At 43.0% G+C, this 23465-nt stretch overlaps 1 protein-coding gene across 3 annotated transcripts in view; it reads right to left on the bottom strand.

The window, feature by feature from the left end:
- SLC24A2 (solute carrier family 24 member 2) overlaps positions 1-23465 on the bottom strand; it is a 244196-nt gene that overhangs the window by 86356 nt on the left and 134375 nt on the right. For all 3 annotated transcript variants that reach the window (XM_088459587.1, XM_088459589.1, XM_088459588.1), the window contains one exon: positions 17119-17227. In XM_088459587.1, the coding sequence (XP_088315713.1) occupies positions 17119-17227 (109 nt within the window). The remainder of the gene's footprint in view (positions 1-17118; positions 17228-23465) is intronic.

Below are 23465 nucleotides of genomic sequence, written 5' to 3'. Positions count from 1 at the left end.
CAGAACTGACCGGCAAAGGTCATTTACCCCCTCCATTTCTACCCGACCCATTCCTTCTCCTACTGAAGAGGAGCCTATGCAGGTGAATCATACACACCTCTCCAAAGAAGAACGTCAGAGAAGAATGCAAAAGAACCTCTGTCTGTACTGCGGAGAGTCCGGTCACCTGCTGATCTCCTGCCCCAGTAAACCGGGAATTGCCAAATCCTAACTGACCCTGGAGACATCAAGTTAGGAGTTATGAACCCGTCTCCAAAAATTAAAGATTTCACGATTACCCTAGCCTTTGATCTTAAACCCAAACCTGTCTTTGCTACTGCTCTACTTGACTCGGGAGCAGCCGGAAATTTCATAACGTCTAGTTTCATAGATAAATTTCAGATTCCTTGTTTGTCTCTCAACCATGCCATCTCTCTGACCTCTATAGACAGACGCCCTCTAACTAACGGGATAGTCACCAAAGAGACTCAACCAGTATTGGTCCGAATTGGAGCACTTCATTCTGAGTCCTCAAAATTCCTGGTGATATCAGAGGCCTCTCAAGAAGTGGTTCTTGGTCTACCCTGGTTACGTCAACATAATCCCAAGATTGATTGGAGTTCTATGCAGATTCTGTCATGGGGTATGGACTGTCAGAAATCCTGTCTTCCAAAAATTCGACCTGTGAGAAAGACAGTACCATTAGTTTCTTCTGCCATTCCCAAGGAATATCAGATGTTCGCCAACGTGTTCTCTGAGCAACAAGCAAATATCTTACCCCCTCATAGGGAATGGGACTGTCCAATTGAATTGATACCTGATAAGATACCACCTCGTGGTCGTACCTATCCGCTGTCCTTGCCTGAGACTCAAGCCATGACGAGTACATCCGGGACAACCTGGCAAAGGGGTTCATTCGCCCCTCTACTTCACCTGCCGGAGCTGGGTTTTTCTTCGTTGGCAAGAAGGACGGTGGTCTAAGACCATGTATCAATTATCGAGGCCTTAATGACATTACTGTAAAGAATCGATACCCTCTTCCCCTGATTACTGAGTTGTTTGATAGGGTCAAGGGCTCTGTCATTTTTTCTAAATTAGATCTGAGAGGGGCTTACAACCTCATTCATATCCGAGCTGGCGATGAATGGAAGACCGTTTTTAATACCAGAGATGGACATTTCGAGTATTTAGTAATGCCTTTTGGATTGTGTAACGCCCCTGCTGTCTTTCAAAGTTTTGTTAATGAGATTTTCCGGGATCTGTTATATGTTTCGGTTGTTATCTATCTGGATGACATACTGATTTTTTCACCCTCTGTGGCTAAACATCAAGAACATGTTAAAGAAGTTCTGATCCGTTTGAGAGAAAACCACCTTTACTGCAAACTGGAGAAGTGCGTCTTTGGAGTGCCCAGTGTACCTTTTCTCGGCTATGTAATATCTGGCTCCAGTTTGGAAATGGACCCCAAGAAGGTACAAGCAATTCTGGATTGGACCCGACCTCAGACACTGAAGGCCATCCAGAGATTGTTGGGCTTCGCCAATTATTATAGACGCTTCATTAAGGGATTTTCTACACTGCTGGCTCCCATTACAGCCTTGACCCGCAAAGGTGTTAATCCTGCCCAATGGTCACCTGAGGCAGAGTCTGCCTTTCATCTTCTAAAATAGGCCTTTATCTCAGCACCAGTTCTTTGACAACCAGATCTGGACAGGCCTTTTTTGTTGGAAGTGGACGCATCATCTGAAGCTGTGGGAGCAGTCTTGTCTCAACGTTATGAGGACAACCGAGTCCATCCGTGTGGGTTCTTTTCTAAAAAATTCTCACCTGCCGAAAGGAACTATGCCATAGGTGAGCAAGAACTACTAGCTGTAAAGTTGGCGTTGAAGGAATGGAGATATTTGCTAGAAGGCACCAAGTTTCCATTTACTGTATTTACGGACCATAGAAATCTCCTATTTCTCAAAAACCTCCAATGTGTAAGTCCTCGTTTGGCCCGCTGGGCAATATTCTTTGCCAGATTTCAGTTCACCCTGACCTTCCGGTCTGGAGCACTTAATCAGAAGGCTGATGCCCTATCGAGATCTCTCCTCTGTGATGATCAATCTGAAAATCAAAGCAATACCCCTGTCTTGGAATCAAGAGTTTTCACCGCATTACAAGTTCAGCCTCCTACGGGAAAATCATTTGTGGCCCCGGAATTAAGGAAGCAGCTTCTCACTTGGGCACATTCCTCTCGCTTCGCAGGGCACTCAGGCACTCGGAAGACCTTGGAGTTCCTGAAAAGACACTATTGGTGGCCTTCTATGAAGGCAGATATAATGGAGTTCATCTCTTCCTGCTCCTCCTGTGCCCAGCATAAATCATCACGACAAGCTCCAGCTTGGGAATTGCATCCATTACCTACTCCATCACGTCCATGGACGCATCTCTCCATGGACCATCACAGACCTGCCAGTCTCTCAAGGTTTCAACACTATCTGGGTTGTAATAGACCGATTTTCTAAGATGGTCCACTATATGTCGTTGAAGAAGTTACCTTCTGCCCCTGACCTGGCACAGTTGTTTGTCCAACACATATTTCGTCTACATGGCCTTCCTGCTGAAATTGTCTCTGACCGTGGTGTGCAATTTACTGCAAAATTCTGGAGGGCTTTGTGTTATGTTCTTCAAGTGAAGTTAAACTTTTCCACGGCCTACCATCCGCAAAGCAACGGCTCCACCGAGAGAGTTAATCAAGATCTAGAGACTTTCTTAAGAATTTTTATGTCATCTTCCCAGGACAATTAGGCTGCCTTGCTGCCATGGGCTGAGTTTGCACATAATGCTTCCTACCACTCGTCAACTAACCAAATGCCATTTCAGGTTGTATATGGCCTTCATCCTCGTGTTCCCGAATTTCGAAGCCTGCCTGTTTTCGATGTTCCGGCCGTGGAGGACACGGTGCAGAATTTTGCTGCCATCTGGACTCAAGTACGGTCTGATTTGTTGAAGGCATCCTCTCGCTATAAGACCCAGGCTGATAGAAAGCGTAGAATAGTTCCACGCATGCAAGTAGGAAACCAGGTCTGGTTGTCTACTCGGAACCTTCGTCTAAGAGTTCCGTCTATGAAATTCGCACCCCGCTTCATCGGTCCCTTCACCATAACAGAAGTCATTAATCCAGTGGCCTACCGTTTACAGTTACCCCCATACCTAAAAATTCCCAATTCCTTCCATGTTTCCTTATTAAAGCCCCTAGTCCTGAATAAGTTCCATAATGCTCTACCTGCTTCTCCTCGAGTCCAGACGGAGAGAGGAGTTGAGTTTGAAGTTGCCCAGATCTTGGACTCTCGTCTGCGCAGAGGTCATCTTCAGTATTTGTTGGACTGGAAAGGTTACGGTCCAGAGAAACGTTGCTGGACCGATGCTCGTGATGTCCACGCTCCCACGCTCATCAGGAGATTCCATTCTGCCCATCCGGAGAAGCCTGGTGAGTGTCCTGAGGCCACCCCAAAAGGGGGGGGTACTGTCTTGGCCATGGTATTTCAGCATGGCGCTAGGCGGGTGTTACCTGTGAGGTCGTTGTGGCGCGGGCTGTCTGGTGGCGGAGCTGGTGTCTGGCGGGGGGCTTTGGCTGCGCGCGTTGTTGTGCGGCCCTGTTGTCACTCTGCACTGGTGAGGCCTGGCGGCGTCTCCGTTCCGTTTGGCATGGGCGCCGCCATCTTGCCTTCTGGCCATGTGATGCGGCTGGCCAATCCTGGTGAGTCACATGTTCCCTCCGGCCAGTAACAGCACGGCATGGGGTATTTAGGAAGGGTCAGTGCCTTCCTTCTTTGCCAGTGCAACGTGTATCTCAGCCTAGTTGAGAGGGAGTTCTCTGTGCTTATCCTGTTCCTGTGAATTCGCTGTCTGCCAGTCTGCCTGTCAGCTCCTAGCTCCCACTGGACTACCCCACTTCCTCCATCACCCTTGCCCATACCTGAGTGCCTGAGCCTGCTGACATCCTGCGCTTCAGTTCACTACCTACAAACCTGGCTTGATTATTTTCAGTTCACTACCTGCATACCTGGCTATTATTTTCCTGCATCACTACCTGCATACCTGGTTGATTATTTTCAGTTTCACTACCTGCACACCTGGACAGCTCTAATTGTTTCTACTTGGACATTAGCCCTATTGCTCCCACCACAGAACTCTTGTGCACATTTATATATTCCTGGACTTTTATTTACTGCCACATTATATGTCTACTCAAGCACTTATTAAAATCCTAGTTTTATTTTCAAATCTGCTTCTGTGATCGCTCCTGCTACCACCCCGGGTCCACAAACAACCCAGAACATAACACACACTCGTTATGCCCAAGGGTAAATAAAAGGGGGGTGGCAAGGGCAGTCATGCTGGGGGTTCCCCACAACTAGTGGGCCCCCACACAGTCACCACAAATAAGGCAGAATAGCATTTACCGCTGCATCGCTCAGTCAGCTGTTTGGCAAGGTCCCTGTCCCCTCCTCAGCAACAGCTGCACCAGAATAGGCACCATGTTATTAAGCTCTGCCCACCTCACAACAAAATGCCTCGATTTGCGGGTTAATCGGTTGGAGGCGGAGCTAATATGATGCAAATCCATTAGAATCATGTAATTTGGCCCCGTCCTTTTCCGATTTACCCGTGAATTGCGGCATTTTGCCGCAAGGAGAGCAGAACTTGGTACCTGTCTGCCAGGTCCCATCACCATTACATCCACAACCTGTGCAGTCTGCAGATGCTGCAAGGTAAGTGTGTGTGTTTAATGTATGTGTGACTTGTATGTATATAAGTATTTGTGTGTGTAATGTATGTGTGACACATGCAAGTGTGGTGTATATACAGTATGTGTGTTTGTGTGTGAATATATGTATGTGTGTGTATATCTATATGTATGTGTGTGTTAAGTATATACAGTGGGTAAAATAATTATTGAACACATCAACATTTTTCTCAGCAAATACATTTGTATTAGGGCTGTTGTAATGAAATTGTCACCAAATGTCAGCAACAACCCATGCAATCCACACATGCTAAGAAATCAATAAATTAAGTTATGTGTAATAATGTGAAATGACACAGGGAAAAAGTATTGAACACTCTCATTGAAATTTACTTAATACTTTGCACAAAAGCCTTTGTTGGTAATGGCAGCTTCAAGACGCCTCCTGTATGGAGAAACTAGTCGCATGCATTGCTCAGGTGTGATTTTGGCCCATTCTTCCACACAAGCAGAACAAGTTTATATACTGTAGTGCAATTGTGGGTTGATTTTTGGGGCATGGGTCCCCTGGATTGCTTTGGTTGGTCTGCTTCAGGGCATCACATTATAACACATTGTTTCTTTTCTGCACAATTTTAATTCTTTGTTTGTTTCATTATATTTGTATTTTCACCTTTCTATGCAGCTATAGCTGCTCTTACTTTTTTTACTTCACTTTTCTCACTATGGCAATGCCCTGGGGTGGCTAGGCTGCGCTGATTTAGGGGTGTCCTGCGCTTAGGATTTGAACCCTAGTATGTTAGGGACCTACCCTAAAGAGGTTACCTGGATATGGTGGGTAGGCCCATAACCTTGGCCATGATTATGCTAAAAACCTATATTGCTTGCAAAATGTTATTGCATTTATATATTATCAGTAATTTGGAGTTGTGCACCTGAGATCTGTTTGTTTCTGTGCCTGCAATTAGTCTCATCAAGTAGCACCTCCCATTATATATATTCAGGGTGTGCAGTCCAGGAATCTTTCCTATACTCTCTCTTCCCCATCCACGTCGCTGTCCCCCCAAACCATGCCACTCTGTTTCCCCCCATCCGCACCACTGTTTTCCACCCATCTGCATTACTTTGGCTACCCCCCCTCTATACTGCTTAACCTTCCCTCCTCTACACGCCTTTGTGTCTCATCAATCCATGCTGCTGTGTCTCCTCCCCCATCCACACCACTTTTATCCCATCTGCACAGCTCTATTTTCTGCTTTGACTTCAGTTGCATAGACTGCATGTGTGTATTCCAATGAGCACACAATTCTGTGAATTAGCAGCTCCACCATTTTGTGAGTGACAGCAATCTCATTCTGTGAGAGTGCTGAATCTGCCGTTAACCACAGGGTGTGATGGCATACCATATCTGTATTGCGCAAGGAACACGTCCATTAAGGCGTCAGCCTTAATGATCGTAATTTCATTTCTTTTTGAAGTTTGAGTGGCAGAAAATCAATAGGTTTTGTGAATTTTCAGATCATGTCTAAGTAGCCTTAATGGGACATATGAAACCGTAAGGTTTTTTGTCTGTGGAATTTCATAGCTTTTCTAAAATGTATTAACTATCAGGGTTTGGATGAGCAAACCGGGCCACCTGCCGGGGAGAAGGGCAACAAAATGGTGCACTGATGCAGGGGGAAGAGGGGACAGCACACAGTAAGTTGGTTTGGGAGGTGCAGAGTGCGAGACGGCTGTAGGCATTTGGGGTAGCGGCAGCAGTGGTGGTGTAGAGCAGTGGCAGCGGTGCAGTGCAAAGGGGGCATCAGTGGGCGACAGAGGGCTCACTGGTAGTGTGTATGCACCTGAGAAAATCAAATCAATAAGTCACAGATGCAAGAATGCAGCAGTGAGATCCATCTACACATCTGTTAAAAATTTAATGTGTAAAAAAAAAAAAAGCGTAGCCCTGCCCCCTAGAAGACAACCAGCACCGGGCTTTGGAGCCCCAGTACTGGTTGTGCTACATACAGGGGACAAACGACGTAGGGGTCCCAGGTTTGAAGCACAACCAGCACCAGGCTTTTGAGAACCAGTCCTGGTTGCCAAAATACGGGGGACAAATGACATAGGGGTCCCCCGTATTTAGTGCAACCAGCACTGGGCTCTGAGTCGGTCCTGGTTCCAGAAATACAGGGGGAAAAAATGCAAAGGGCCCCTCTGTATTTCCCAGAACCAGCACCGGACCATTTCTAGCAGGGGGGTGATGCCACAGCCAGGGTAGCCCTCTCACCGGGCGCCCCAGCCAAAGCATCACCCCTGACTGCTAGTCAGCCCAGGCTGGGGATCCCCATTAAACGGGTCCCCCCTCTCAGGGCACCCCAGGCCCAGGCTGGGTTGATTTGTGTTGTGCATGAATATATAAATATTGTCTTTTGTAGTAGTACTACAGGTCCCAGCAGGCATCCCCCACATACTGGCACTTGGAGAACCACAAGTACCAGCAGGCGGGGCACTAAGGGCCTGCTGGTACCTATAGTACCCCGCAAAAGTAATATTAAAATATATATTAATATTTAATATTAAAATATTAATAATAAAATAGACAGACACCGTTTTTTAAAATATTTTATTTAGCGGGACCTTCACCTGGGGGGGGGGGGGCGGCAGCCTTAAGCTCTTTTACATGGGTGCCACTCCCCAAGGACTTCTATGGCGTCTTCACCATCCAGGGCTTCTACGGCGTCTTCTATCTTCTGTCTTCGGCAGCTCTTAACTGCTGCCTCCCCGCCGCTGACTGAGCGCACGGCAAATCGCGCTGGCAGTATTTAAGCCAGCCGAGGTGGTGGGGCGATGACGTTGCGAGCCGTGATTGGCTCACTGAGGCGCCATCTTTGAAAAGAGCACGATCGGTTCTCACCATTGAAGTCAATGGTGAGAACAGCTCATTGGCTGAAAGGTGGAAGGCTCGCCTCTCTCAGCCAATGAGCGATCCGCATCGGGATTTCTGTAGTGAAATCCCGGGTGGAGCTGTCATTCGGGTAGTAGTGTTCTTTAAGAACACTACTAATGTGCGAGGGTCCGGGTATCTCGTTTTTTTGTTTTGCCAACACCCTGGATTGTGTGAAGAGGACCTGATCCACGCATAGGAGGAGGTTAGTATGGGAGGAGGTTAGTATGGAATTGTTATTACAGGTACTCCCCATTGGATTATCTACTGGAGAAAGGACAGAATTTCTTCAGGGATACTAGGTGAGTATGTGAGATAGTGTGTGCATGTGTGAGTACATGTGTGTGTGCATGTATGTTTTAATAAAATTATACTTTTCTACGGTGTGTGTTGTGTGTTTTTTTAATATTGCTTTTGCTGTGGAACTAAAAGTACCACCAAGCCCGTAATGCCCCGCATGCTGATACTTGTGGTTCTCCAAGTACCAGCATGCGGGGGAGGCTTGCTGGGAACTGTAGTTCCACAGCAAAAGCCAATATTTATATTTTCATATGCACCACACTTTACATAATCAACCCGGCAACCAGCACCCAGGGGTTCTGGGGATAGCCCCGGGCTATCAGCCTGGGCCTGGGGTGCCCTGAGGAGGGGGAACTCTTTATTTGGGGGGATCCCCAACTCCCCACAGTTCCCCGGCCTGGGCTGACTAGCGTTCAGGGGTAATGCTGCGGCTGGTGGGCCCGGTGAAAGGGCTCCCCTGGCTGTGGCATCACCCCTCCTCTAGAAGGAGTTCGGTGCTGGTTCTGGTAAATACACGGGGACCCACATACAGTACACATAGTCACATACATGCATACCGTCATCACATAGTCACACATACATACATACATACAGTCACATACACATAGTTACATACATGCATACAGTCATCACATAGTCATACATGCAGTCATCACATAGTCTCACACATACATACTGTACATACATACAGTCACATACACATAGTCACATACATGCATACAGTCATCACATAGTCACACATACATACATACATAGATACAGTCATCATATAGTCTCACACATACATACAGTCACACACTTGTCACATACAGTACATACATTGAGACATTAGTGTCCTCCCTCCCACTTACATTAAACTCTGCCACTGTGACTGGACTGGCTGCAGCTACTCCTCCATGCTCTGCTCCTCCTGGCCCTGACTTCAGACAGGGCCGTGTAGCCCTGCCCCCTACCAGGACTTTGCCTCCAAAATTCCTCTTTTCAGTTTTTTTAGATCGCGATCGAAGGCTGGGGGGGGGCAGGATGTGTGTGCTTCTGAGAAAGAGAGGGCGCCGGGGAACTTACCACCTACCCACTATGCCCCCTTCCATAATCCGGCTCTGGCTCCATATGTGTACACAAATGGAGTGGCCCAGCAACATCCTCTGCCTGTCTCCAGTCACCAGGCATTCATGCAGCGTTCGGCTGCAGACAGATGCCGGCCCTCCAGCACTGAAATAGTACCGGTCCGGGGGGCACCCTGCCCCCCGGCTCCCAGCCCGCCACTGCCTGTATGTACGACTGCGGTTGTATCTACATGCGAAGTACTACATTACAGAATCAGCGTTAGTGATACTGTAAGTTAGCATTTCGCATGCAGATACAGCCGCAGTTGAGCACAGTAAATAGGCATGCTGCATATCATTTTGCTTGTAAGATGTATCTGTATAGCAATTTCGCAGTTTAAAATGTTAAGAATAAAATGACTATATTACAGTAAATATAACATAGTGACTGTTCTGTATTACATGCTTAGCAATCATGTGATTACTACATGCAGCACACTACTACCCAGAAACCAGCAGTGATTCTAATAGCTTGCATATGATATATAATAGTACAATAGTACAAACTTTGCATTAAGTCATAGCATAATCAGTAACCTCTCCATGCATGACATACATTTATAAAAGATATTTAATAGAACTGCCTGCGTCACGGTTGCTGTTTGGTTGCTTTAATAGTGAAGGAGCATTTTCACAGCCGATGATTTCCTGTAATTTGTTTTCAAGCTGCTCTATCTCAGCATGAAACACCAACAGCATTTAGCCAGTTCTACACGTAAAGATATCAAAAATAGGAGCTGAAATGATTAAATTTTAATGGGTAGGATAGAGCAATGGAAGGTATAGCAGAAAGGTCAGTCAGCACAAGTGAATGAGAAGGACACCCAGAGTGATAGAACTCAGCCTGCAAACTGCCATTGTATCACTCTTCATGTATATTTAATCCTCTCCTTTTATTTGACAATGCATTAATTTATAGCATGATTGCCAGAGCCAGTTAGATCCTTCCCATCAAGATGCTGTTCCCGTTGTGAAATTAAATATTTTATAGTCATGCTACCCAATGACACATTGCATTCATCTTTTTCTACTGAAATCAGCATAAAAAACTATTTCAATCAGACAACATAATGCAGTGGATTTTATATTGTTAGTTATATATTTCTTTGGAATAATTTGTTATGTACACAGCATTTTAGGAAATAAGGGATGGTCTGCATTAATCATTCAATAAAATGTTTGGCAATGTAACTGAAATTTGGATACACCAAAATCCATAGGATGATAATAAAATGATTATTTACTAACATTGCATTTATGTTTTAAACCAATAAAAAAAAAGATCTGATAATCATAATAAATAATCTGCAGTAATCTAACAATAAAAACAAGATTCTTATGGATTGCTGTGGTTCAGTGCAAATTTTGGGCTCATTGTAAGTAAATGTAGATGTTGCTCCAATATGTGCCTCTGTAGTCACATCTCCAATACCTTCCTCTGCCTCCCTTCATTTTCAGCAGCAGCAGCAGCCCCATAGGAGCTTTGCTCCGGCATCTTACACCATCTGAAAAGGGCATTAGCCTATAGTAGCCTATGAGCTGCCTTTCACCAATTTTTTCGGGAGAGGAAATTGAAGGACCCCTCCCCGGTCCTGCCTGCTTGCAAATGTAATGTAGCTGAGGGGCAAAGAAGGAAGTAAACTGATTGCATATTGCAGGCATGGGCCCCTATTAGAGTCCCTCTCCCAGCATCTCAGCAATGGTACATTTAGGCAAATAAAGATTCCTTATTGCTGCAAACTTCACTAATAAGGAATCTTTGTTTTCGGGGCCTGGTCATAAAAATTTATAAATGTGCCTCTAAGGACCATATTTTCAATTACGGGGGTTAAACCCAATAATTATAACTTCTTATCAACGCTTATTATGGCAATAAGAAATGATAGATTCCTGGGATATACTAAAATACACATCCAGGGATCGGGGCTCCGACAGCATATGCAATCAGTATACTGCCTTCTCTGCATACTTGCCTACCCTCCTGATTGGTCGGGAGTCTCCAGAAAATTGAGTGCCGCTCCCGACCTCCCGGGAAGGCAGGCAAGTCTCTCGGCTGCCGGCGACCCCTCCTATCCCCCCGCAATTACATGTAAAGCCCCCGCAGCGGGGGACGGCGGTGATGCGATTCACGTGGAAGTGTGTCATTTTGGCCCCGCCCCCTGCTTCACACTGCCTGTAATATCGGCAGTGTGTAGCGGGGGCGGGGCCAAAATGACATGATTGCGTGGCTCCACCCCTGCCCCTACTGCAAACACTCGTCGTCTGGCCACCCCCGCCCCCGTTTGCTGGCCACGCCCCCCCAGTCATGCCAATCTGGCTGCTCCCTCCCGGAAGGGGCAGCCAGATAGTCGGCAAGTATGCACTGTCCATCCCTGCGATGTGTAAAAATAAAGTGATTGCTAATGCGATTACTTCACTTTCAGTGTCTAGACCCCGTCGCGCTGCTGCGCATGTTCAGTCTGCTGTCTGTGCATGTGCAAATGAGGAGTGCCGGTACTTTTTGTGATCTGTAGCCCATAGGCTACAAAGGCTAACACCATTTGAGGATGGTGTTAGCTGCCGGGGCTAATCTCCGGAATGCTGCTCATTCTGGAGCTTGGTTAATCCTACACCGTGGCAGTCTATGAGGCCAGCTTTGTTGTAGGAAATGGAGATATCAGCTGTGGTCCCTCAATATATAGTGGGGATCCTTAATATTTGTGGGTACCCCCCGTATACAGCTGCAAATATCCCGCAAACAATCTTTAATAAATATGCCCCTAAATGCTTCCATTCTATATTGATTACCCACTTTCATTGCATAACTTAATAAGTTTGTTCTGATGTGTCCTTATGCTTGAATCAGTGAATACCAATTAAGTTATATGCTGTATAAATTTCTATGCAAATTTAGCAGTTGTGCACATATAGGGGAAGATGTACTAAGTCTAGGAGAGAGATAAAGAGGAGAGCGATCAACCAACCAATCAGCTCCCAACTGCCATTTGAAAAGTGACAGGAGCTGATTGGTTGGTATTTTATCTCTCTCCACTTTATCTTTCTCATAGGATTAGTACATACACCCCTTTATCTTAAAGAGTGATTTTAAGAATTAACATAAAATGATTCTCAATTTCTTTCTATGAAATAACCTGGAACAGTTTTATAAGATTACCAGAATGATAATGACAAATATCTGAAATATGGATTTTATTGTTGTGGGGAACCCACCTTGTTATGAACATTGTAATCTCTTTCAGTAAACTTGCTGAGGACACGCTGCTATGGCTAAAAGATATCACTGTTCAGATGTTCTGGCCTTGAGAAGATGTTGTCCTTGTAAAAGAATGCAAGCCTGGCAGTCCACGATCCAAGCTTTACCTAGTCCCCTAGCCAATGTGTGACCAACAGCCCTGCTACAATCTTAGCCCTGGCATTGGATATTGACGATGGTAGTGCGGTAGGGGAAGAAGCATAAGCACTGTATATGAATTTACTTCCACAACACAATATATATGTAATTCTCTGCTGTGACCACGGATACCATTTATTTATGCTTGCCTAAGGTGCACCGAGCTACAGTTAACAACAGCTAGAATCTACTGTGCTCAGTGCGCCGACAGAGAGGAGGGGCTCAAATGGAGGCTGCACATGGGCCGCCTCCTCTCTTAAAACGCCCCTGCTTCAGATCTTACCTACTGAAGGTAAGATCTGGCAATCTCTTTAACGATGAACTGGAAATCATTAAGGACGCACAATAGGTTGTTAGTAGATCGTTTGTCAAAATGATCACTTTATGCACAATATCGTTTGTCCAAGACTGCCAGGGAGCTGCCGGGGAGTGCAAGGGAAATCGTTAACGACATTGCATCGTTTGCGAGTCATTTAGTGTGTGAGCACATTTATATTTCAAATAGTCAGAAAGGAACACAGCTTTTGTTTACAAATTCACAGACACAATTATTAAGTTATACAAAGTAAAAATTATTTAATGAAAACCAGAACTTGTAAAGTACCTAAGGCAGATAAAATCCAAACACACATTTTGATCTGACGATAATGACCCATACTTTGGGTTGACAACTCTGTTAATCTAAAATATGCATGTTTATGGTATCTATGTGTATGTACAGGGAAGCCATGAAAAGTTCAGGACCCCATTACCCTAAAGAGGGTGTGGGAAATTTGGGGGATGCCAATGAGACACACTGTTGGCATACATCAGGATTCATTGCCATACCATATTGGTGATGGACCAGGGTACCTTTTACCCATTCCCCACCCTTTCTGTATAACTGTTAATGTATAGAGTACTGTGAATTCATCTTAGCATCATAAAGTGCCATTGTTAACCACAAAAATGTTTCAGAATGTGGCGTTTTTTATGTCTGAAAAATAAAACATACAAAATATATTATGTGAAAACTCGATGAATTCAACTGCATGTCAGCAGACTCATGGTTCACTGTGTTTTATAGTTTAAAAACATTATTTCAATAAAGTACAAATATATAGTGCTATTGTAGTGAATATACAAAAGATGGAGATCCCATATTACTTTCTACTACTATCTTATTTAACCCACTTGAGACATGCCAGCTGGATCCTCCACCAGTGATGTGTTTAAATAGAAACTCAGAGAGAGAGAGAGAGAGAGAGAGAGAGAGCGATCTCAAGGGTATGTCAGTCAAGACGAGTTTAAACTAAAGGCAGGACTCAGAGTTGGATGCAGAAGCACAACCGTCAGAGTATATAGGTGGTCTTTGTGCAAATGCTGCTACAAACTCCTTCCCTCGTGTACACCCCTGCGGCCGAATGTACAAAGACTGAGACGCCCACTTTCTGCGGAGTACACACAGTAATACCGATTGGTGCATCCTTAGACATAACCATCAGTAGCACTATCAAAGCTTGCACCAGCCCTATGACAGGTACAGCTTTTCCGTATGACCATGGCGTCCTATGCCGGTGGCTGTGTAAGCAGCCGCTTTCACTGACACACCCACAAAACTCCCATAACATTAAATGGACCATTTTTGCGTGCATCTCTAGCCACCTTCCAGGAACGCCTATCACTGTCCACACCATCTCTGATACCGTGCGTCCCAATCGCAACAGCGCCTTTATGAGTACACTCTGGGTAATGCATGTACCAGGAGATGTTTTAAGCCATTTTTGCCCAAACACAGTAACAAAAAACAGCTCAACCACATGAACATTGGCACTGCCTGTGGGTCTGAAAATTCTTGCAGGTTGCACCAATACATAATAGATGTCATTTACAGAATATGTTAAATGCACAGTACAAAATTGCCTATGCTTCTAGATGATCCACTGAGCGCATATAAAGATGCACGCTTACTCTTTGTCCTCCGGAGATTCCTCCGCAAACTTCATGTGCACCTAGTATTGCAGATAGGTGGAAAAATCTGAAGAGACACCCTGTGCAATGTATCAGTAATTTTCAACCTCTTTGCACTTTCATTAAGTTAAGCTTTTTCAATATTCTCCTAAAACAATACTGGATTTAACCTTATAATTCTGTTTAAAGATATAACATTGCATCCTGCGTATGTTATCAGTGTGAGGTTAGCTCTGGTCTTATAGGATGTCATCTAATCTTGCATAAATAATATGGGTTAAATCCACTTAATTACAAATTACAAACTATTCTGCTCTACATTTATTATGTTAATATTTTTAATACTAACATATCAAAAATACAGTAGATTTCATGTATTCCTGTTTATGTAGTTTAAATTAGAGATGAGCGGGTTCGGATTAGTTTGGATTTTCCCACCAAATTCAGATTTTTCCCGCCAAAAATCGGGTCTCGGAAAGAGGCAAAACGTCATATTTCATGGAGAAACATCATCATTCCTGGACAAAAGTCCAGGAATGATGATGTTTGTCCATGAAAGTTGACGTTTTGCCTCTTTCTGAGACTTAATTTTTGGCAGGAAAAATCAGAACATGGCGGAAAAATCCGAACTAATCCTAACCCGCTCATCTCTAGTTTAAATATGGTGATCTGTTGTACTGACTAGAACAGGGATGGGCAATAAGCGGCCTGCCAGTTGCTATGGGGTGGCATTATACAGCTTAGCATACAGTACCTTGCAACAGTTTTACTTTCAGGTCATGCTCTTGGCAGGGCATATTGGGACATGTAGTTCATCAGCAGCTGGAGGTCTGCATATTGCCCACCTCTGGACTAGAATATTCCATTGCTCTGAAAAATCTATTGATGATACTGTATCCATTCCAACTTATTTTAATTATTTCCACATATTTCCAATATTTCAATATCATGTTTTATCATCCACCATTATTTCCTGCTAAACACAAACTAAGAGCTGAATGCAAACTACTGCTGTACAACTTCAGCATAAACATTTATAATCTGAATAACTTCTTACACGACCTATATACATTTAATTATTTACCGCACATTAAATGGTTATGGAATTCAAAGTAAGTTAGACCCACCTTTGTCATCCATGAAAGAGGCCATGGTTTACCATTATCTTTCCTATCCACAGTTAATTATTATTATTATTATTATTATTATTATTATTATTATTATTATTATTATTATTATCATTTATTTATATGGTGCCACAAGTGTAATGAAGTTAAGGTAGGAAATTCTTATAAGCTTTTGGTCAGGGAAGGAGCATGCGTACCTCCATGATAGCGGCCTCCACTCTGTGTGTGGCAATACCGTGAATATGAAGACAATGAATGAGTGACTTTGTCACTCAGGGGTCTATTTACTAATCAGTGTTAGGAGACAGAGTGAAAAGTGATAAGGTGCCAGCCAATCAGCTCCCAACAGTCATTTTTCAAACACAGCATGTGACATGGCAGTTAGGAGCTGATTGGCTGACACCTTATCACTTTTCACTCTGTCTCCTAACACTGCTTAGTAAATAGACCCCTCAGTCATCATTGTAAGTGTTCCCTAATCCCTGGCGCAATAGACGACTACTTGGGTTTACCTAGTGGTAGTGTCAGCACTGATTGAGTAGTGTGACTTGTAAGGGGTTATAATGTTCCTTCAGGCATCTGAACTATGGGGGAGATGTATCAAGCATTGGAGAGAGATTATAATACCAACCAATCAGCATCTACCTGTCATTTTCCAAATACAGCCTATAAAACAACAGTTGGGAGCTGATTGGTACTTTATCTCTCTTTGCTTTATCGCTCTCCAATGCTTGATAAATCTCCCCCAAAGTCACTTATGATGCATCACCATCTGTCTGGTTTGTATCTCCATTACTGTATCTCACAGTTTATGCTGCTCTCTTACACATTGCCCAGCACTCTCTAAAACGTATCTCAGTAACAGCTGGAATACTGGAAATATTTTGTTACACTATTTTTCAAAACAGGATAAAAATTATAGTTGCTATTTTTAATTGCCACATCATGTAATAGTGTTCTTTCAGTAGCCAGCCAGCTTAAACTACGTTTTATTGTGCCAAATTACAGTCTTTATAAATAGGGATACTTTTTTTTAAACATACCGTCATGTCCAAATACCACAAAGTAAATCTAGGATTTCATGCTTTTTAAAAATAGCAAAATGCAAACAAGCATAAATTACAGTGTGATGGACTTCAACAGCACGATTAAGCAGTTCGCCATCCTTGTCTCAGCTTGTCTCTTGACCATGGGTAATTACAAATATAAACTGTTACATTATGTAGTATCATCAGCCCAAGCTAAATCCAACAGTAATCAGGTGATTCTTTGCAAGAAATGTGATGTAGTGAGCAAAACCCACGCAGAAGGAGCTTTCAATGTGTTTTCTTACTTTACACATATAGGGGCATATGTATCAAAGCTTGATGTGAGATAAAATTGTGAAATATATATCAGCAACCAATCTGCTACAAACTATCATTTCTTAAACACAGCCTGCAAAATGTAAGTCAGAAGCTGATTAGTTGGTGATGTATATCTCACATCAAGTTTTGATACATATGCCCCATAAACCGATACAGTTTAAAAATAGAAACACATGTGACACAAATTAACAGCACGACAAAAAGTTGCCATAAGCAGCACAAATAAAGTAGAATTACCTTCAGTAAGAGGATCGAGTGTGTATATCATTAGCTGGAAGATACTGTTCCTCATAAGACTGTTATGTAGTGACGCTGAGCTGCCGCCTCGCTGTAATCTCGGTTTTGTCTGTTGAAAAAAAGGGGAAAAACTTAGAAGACAGGACATATGCCAAAAAGCACTATTATGACATAATGCAATGATTCCCGAGTGCCCCACACTTTTCTAGTCTAACCCAAATCACTCACATTATTGTTACCAGCAAGTATTTGGTCAGTATCTTGACCAAATTGATAACTGGTTTAATTTGCTTTTACCAATTACTCATTACGTCACCCAGTGTGTGGGTGAGGGACATTATCATGTTAATATTAGGTATCCTATACTCTTTTTACTGTTAGAGCAAATAAAAATACTACAAAGTAAATTAATTTTTACATGACAGTACAATTAGAGAAAGAATCAATATGGGAAGTCCACAGGTGTAAGATTAAGACAAACTGGCTGTTTTATAACAAAGCCTCCAAGTAAGATTAATGTTCTCCAGAACTTGACTGAACTTGACGGCCCCACAAAGCACAGGTGAGTAATGATGTTCCTGCACATTCTAGCAACACTGCTCCCTTCACAGGTGCCATCATCACCAGGCTGCGGGCACCCCTTGAGTCCAGTACAGCAGTACCGGCTGTACCCCTTGTTAGCGGCCCTGCATGCACATGTACATGGTATAACATGACACTTTAACACTAATAATGTGGACAGCTCTTTTAGTTTTTATAATACAGCAACACTGAGGTGGACATCACACCACTGCTTAACTAACACAAATATGTTCCTATATATCAATTGAAAAAGAAAATAATAATAATAATAATAAAAATAATAATAATAAAAAGTTTAAATGAAAAAGACTAAGGTACGGTGTGGTAAATATATCACCCAGACACTTAGTGGTCAATTCAGTTAGGTGCGAGTTGGGTCCTGCGAGCCATTCTCACAACTACATTTGCAATTCAATTCCAAACTCGCACTGATTTTTTCAGAGGAAATTCATGTTTTTTTGTTCGCACACCCCTGAGCAGATGAAAAGCTAGGAAAATTCTTAATTTTAAAGATACAAATATCGGGACACAGTACAGAATTTCTAGTACACCCTTCCCAATGAATGATTACAAGGATGAGTTTAAATAGCATACTGTGGCCAATAAAGACACGTTAGTTTTCAGGGGAATTTCTCTAAAACTCTCACTAATGAGTTAAATGATGTGGGACAGGTATGAGGAGGTGAAAATGATGTGAGATAGGTATGGGGAGGTGTAAATGAAGTGGGACAGGTATGTAGAGGTGTAAATTATGTAGTAAAGGTATGGGGAGGTGAAAATAACGTGGGACAGGTATGTGGAGGTGTAAATGATGTGGGACAGGTATGTGGAGGTGTAAATGATGTGGGACAGGTATGAGGAGGTGTAAATGATGTGAGATAGGTATGTGGAGGTGTAAATGATGTGGGACAGGTATGTGAAGGTGTAAATGATGGGGGACAGGTATGTGGAGATGTAAATGATATGAACAGGTATGTGGAGGTGTAAATGATGGGGAACAGGTATGAGGAGGTGTACATGATGTGAGATAGGTATGGGGAGGTGTAAATAATGTGGGACAGGTATGTGGAGGTGTAAATGATGCGAGACAGGTATGAGGAGGTGTAAATCATGTGAGATAGGTATGTGGAGGTGTAAATGATGGGGGACAGGTATGTGGAGATGTAAATGATATGAACAGGTATGTGGAGGTGTAAATGATGGGGAACAGGTATGAGGAGGTGTAAATGATGTGAGATAGGTATGGGGAGGTGTAAATAATGTGGAACAGGTATGTGGAGGTGTAAATGATGTGAGATAGGTATGAGGAGGTGTAAATGATGTGAGATAGGTAAGTGGAGGTGTAAATTATGTAGGACAGGTATGTGGAGGTGTAAATGATGTGGGGCAGGTATGTGGAGGTGTAAATGATGTGGGACAGGTATGTGGAGGTGTAAATGATGTGAGATAGGTATGTGGAGGTGTAAATAATGTGGGACAGGTATGTGGAGGTGTAAATGATGTGGGACAGGTATGTGGAGGTGTAAATTATGTAGGACAGGTATGTGGAGGTGTAAATGATGTGGGACAGGTATGAGGTGTAAATGATGTGAGATAGGTATGTGGAGGTGTAAATGATGTGGGACAGGTATGTGGAGGTGTAAATGATGGGGGACAGGTATGTGGAGGTGTAAATGATATGAACAGGTATGTGGAGGTGTAAATGATGGGGAACAGGTATGTGGAGGTGTAAATGATGTGAGATAGGTATGGGGAGATGTAAATTATGTGGGACAGGTATGTGGAGGTGTAAATGATGTGAGACAGGTATGAGGAGGTGTAAATGATGTGAGATAGGTATGTGGAGGTGTAAATGATGTAGGACAGGTATGTGGAGGTGTAAATGATGTGGGGCAGGTATGTGGAGGTGTAAATGATGTGGGACAGGTATGTGGAGGTGTAAATTATGTGAGATAGGTATGTGGAGGTGTAAATGATGGGGGACAAGTATGTGGAGATGTAAATTATATGAACAGGTATGTGGAGGTGTAAATGATGGGGAACAGGTATGAGGAGGTGTAAATGATGTGAGATAGGTATGGGGAGGTGTAAATAAGGTGGGACAGGTATGTGGAGGTGTAAATGATGTGAGACAGGTAGGAGGAGGTGTAAATGATGTGAGATAGGTATGTGGAGGTGTAAATTATGTAGGACAGGTATGTGGAGGTGTAAATGATGTGGGGCAGGTATGTGGAGGTGTAAATGATGTGGGACAGGTATGTGGAGGTGTAAATGATGTGAGATAGGTATGTGGAGGTGTAAGTAATGTGGGACAGGTATGTGGAGGTGTAAATGATGTGGGACAGGTATGTGGAGGTGTAAATTATGTAGGACAGGTATGTGGTGGTGTAAATGATGTGGGACAGGTATGAGGAGGTGTAAATGATGTGAGATAGGTATGTGGAGGTGTAAATGATGTGGGACAGGTATGTGGAGGTGTAAATGATGGGGGACAGGTATGTGGAGGTGTAAATGATATGAACAGGTATGTGGAGGTGTAAATGATGGGGAACAGGTATGAGGAGGTGTAAATGATGTGAGATAGGTATGGGGAGATGTAAATAATGTGGGACAGGTATGTGGAGGTGTAAATGATGTGAGACAGGTATGAGGAGGTGTAAATGATGTGAGATAGGTATGTGGAGGTGTAAATGATGTAGGACAGGTATGTGGAGGTGTAAATGATGTGGGGCAGGTATGTGGAGGTGTAAATGATGTGGGACAGGTATGTGGAGGTGTAAATTATGTGAGATAGGTATGTGGAGGTGTAAATAATGTGGGACAGGTATGTGTAGGTGTAAATGATGTGGGACAGGTATGTGGAGGTGTAAATGATGTGAGATAGGTATGGGGAGGTGCAAATAACGTGGGACAGGTATGTGAAGATGTAAATTATGTGGAACAGGTAAGTGGAGGTGTAAATGTTATGGACAGGTATGTAGAGGTGTAAATTATGTAGGACAGTATGTGATGGTATAACTGATGTGGGACAGGTATGTAGAGGTGTAAATGGTGTGGGGCAGGTTTGCAGAGGTGTAAATTATGTGGGGCATGTATATGGAGGTGTAAATTATGTGGGATAGGTATGTGGAGGTGTAAATGATGTAGAACAGGTATGTGGAGGTATAAATGATGTGGGGCAGGTATGTAGAGGTGTAAATTATGTGGGGCAGGTATGTGGAGGTGTAAATGATGTGGGACAGGATGTGGAGGTGTAAATGATGTGGGACACAATGTGGAGGTGTAAATGATGTGGGGCAGGTATGTGGAGGTGTAAATTATGTGGGGCAGGTGTGTGGAGGTGTAAATTATGTGGGGCAGGTGTGTGGAGGTATAAATGATGTAGGACAGGTATGTGGAGGTGTCAATGATGTAGAACAGGTATGTGGAGGTGTAAATGATGTAGGACAGTATGTGATGGTGTAAATGATGTGGGACAGGTATGTGGTGGTGTAAATTATGTGGGATAGGTATGTGGAGGTGTAAATGATGTGTGACAGGTATGTGGAGGTGTAAATGATGTGGGACAGATATGTGGAGGTGTAAATGATGTGGGATAGATATGTAGAGGTGTAAACTATGTAGGGCAGGTATGTACAGGTGTAAATGATGTGGGACAGGTATGTGGAGGTGTAAATGATGTGGGACAGGTATGTGGAGGTGTAAATGATGTGGGATAGATATGTGGAGGTGTAAATTATGTAGAACAGGTATGTGGAGGTGTAAATGATGTGGGATAGGTATGTGGAGGTGTAAATGATGTAAAACAGATATGTGGAGGTGTAAATGAAGTAGAACAGGTATGTGGAGGTGTAAATTATGTGGGACAGGTATGTGGAGGTGTAAATGATGTAGGACCGTATGTGATGGTATAAATGATGTGGGTCAGGTATGTGGAGGTGTAAATGATGTGGGACAGGTATGTGGAGGTGTAAATGATGTAGGACAGTATGTGATGGTGTAAATGATGTGGAATAGATATGTGGAGGTGTAAATGATGGGGGACAGGTATGTGGAGGTGTAAATGATGTGGGACAGGTATGTGGAGGTGTAAATGATGTGGAATAGATATGTGGAGGTGTAAATGATGGGGGACAGGTATGTGGAGGTGTAAATGATGTGGTACAGGTATGTGGAGGTGTAAATGATGTGGAATAGATATGTGGAGGTGTAAATGATGTAGAACAGGTATGTAGAGGTGTAAATTATGTAGAACAGGTATGTGGAGGTGTAAATGATGTGGGACAGGTATGTGGAGGTGTAAATGATGTAGAACAGGTATGTGGAGGTGTAAATAATGTGGGACAGGTATGTGGATGTGTAAATGATGTAGAACAGGTATGTGGAGTTGGAAATGATGGAGACAGGTATGTGGAGGTGTAAATGATGGAGACATGTATGTGAAGGTGTAAATGATGTAGAACAGGAATGTGGAGGTGTAAATGATGTGGGACATGTATGTGGAGGTGTAAATGATGTAGAACAGGTATGTGAAGGTGTCCATGAAGTAGAACAGGTATGTGGAGGTGTAAATGATGTAGAACAGGTATGTGGAGGTGTAAATGAAGTAGAACAGGTATGTGGAGGTGTAAATGATGTAGAACAGGTATGTGGAGGTGTTACATTCATGAGTGCGGGGTTTTTGAACTTGCAGATGAGAGTTAAAAGTGTTTATTCCAACTTTTTACAAACTTGTAAAAAAAAACCACTAAAAACTTACTATACAGGCATCTCCTGTACCCCAAAATGCTGGTAAGACTTTAATTTACTTGCTATTATATTTCCACCATTAATAAAAGAGTGCAAAAATCAGCCATTTCACACTAGTACTTTCCTTATGCTCACAAGCAGCCTTCTCTATAGTCCTGTTATCGCAGTTGCCAAGTGTTTGAAGGTTTTACTCACGTTTTCATGCACTTCCCCCAGGTCGCTTTTTGTAGACAGTTGCGCAGCCTCGCCGTGAGTATCACAAATTGGCATTTCTAATTGAATATTGCATTTCTTGGGTGCACTCATTGATGCAAAGTATGTGAGTTTAATGAAACAAACTTGCTTTTGCAAATTCGCTCCTAATTGAATTGACCCATCAGTGCCAGGGTGTAGAAATGTCCTTACTAAATAGTATGCAACTCTCCTATTGTTATCAACATGTATTTTAATATTGTAACACCAGTGTATTACACAGCACTAGTATGTTTTATTGGTATGAGAGCTCTCCACACAGACAGCATCCTGCGCAGAAGCAAGCCTAGGGCCCCAGTACTGTGAAGTAACAAAGATAATTACTGTGCCAGACTAAAATATATATTAAATAGGATAAAAGATAATCATTTTTAAATCTGGACTTCAAGTAAATTTTTTTTTTCCAGATAACACAATCGGCTGGTTTTAATCACTTTCCCAATGACCCCTGTTGACATAATTTGTTTAGGACCCACCACCAAACCCAGGATAGAGACCCTCACACAATAACTCTGAACATCTATTCTATACAAGCTACTATGCATAATAAAACACTGTTCTTTTGTTTAATGAATGTAAACATTTTTTTGTAGAAGATCACATACATTTTGCATTTCTGCTTTAGAGCACATTGAAATGTAAAAAAAAAAGATATGTATAGCTTGATATTATTTACCAGTTACACAAGGATCATGAGGATCACTAGACTAGAGGACAAATAAAAGACATACACAAAGCCAGCGTTCTAATAATATAAACAGCTT

The sequence above is a fragment of the Taudactylus pleione genome, unplaced genomic scaffold (assembly GCF_031769625.1).
Source record: "Taudactylus pleione unplaced genomic scaffold, aTauple2 ptg000915l, whole genome shotgun sequence".
Lineage (NCBI taxonomy): Eukaryota > Metazoa > Chordata > Amphibia > Anura > Myobatrachidae > Taudactylus > Taudactylus pleione.
Note: the sequence above shows the minus strand (reverse complement) of the source record. Positions and strands in the feature narration are given on the sequence as shown.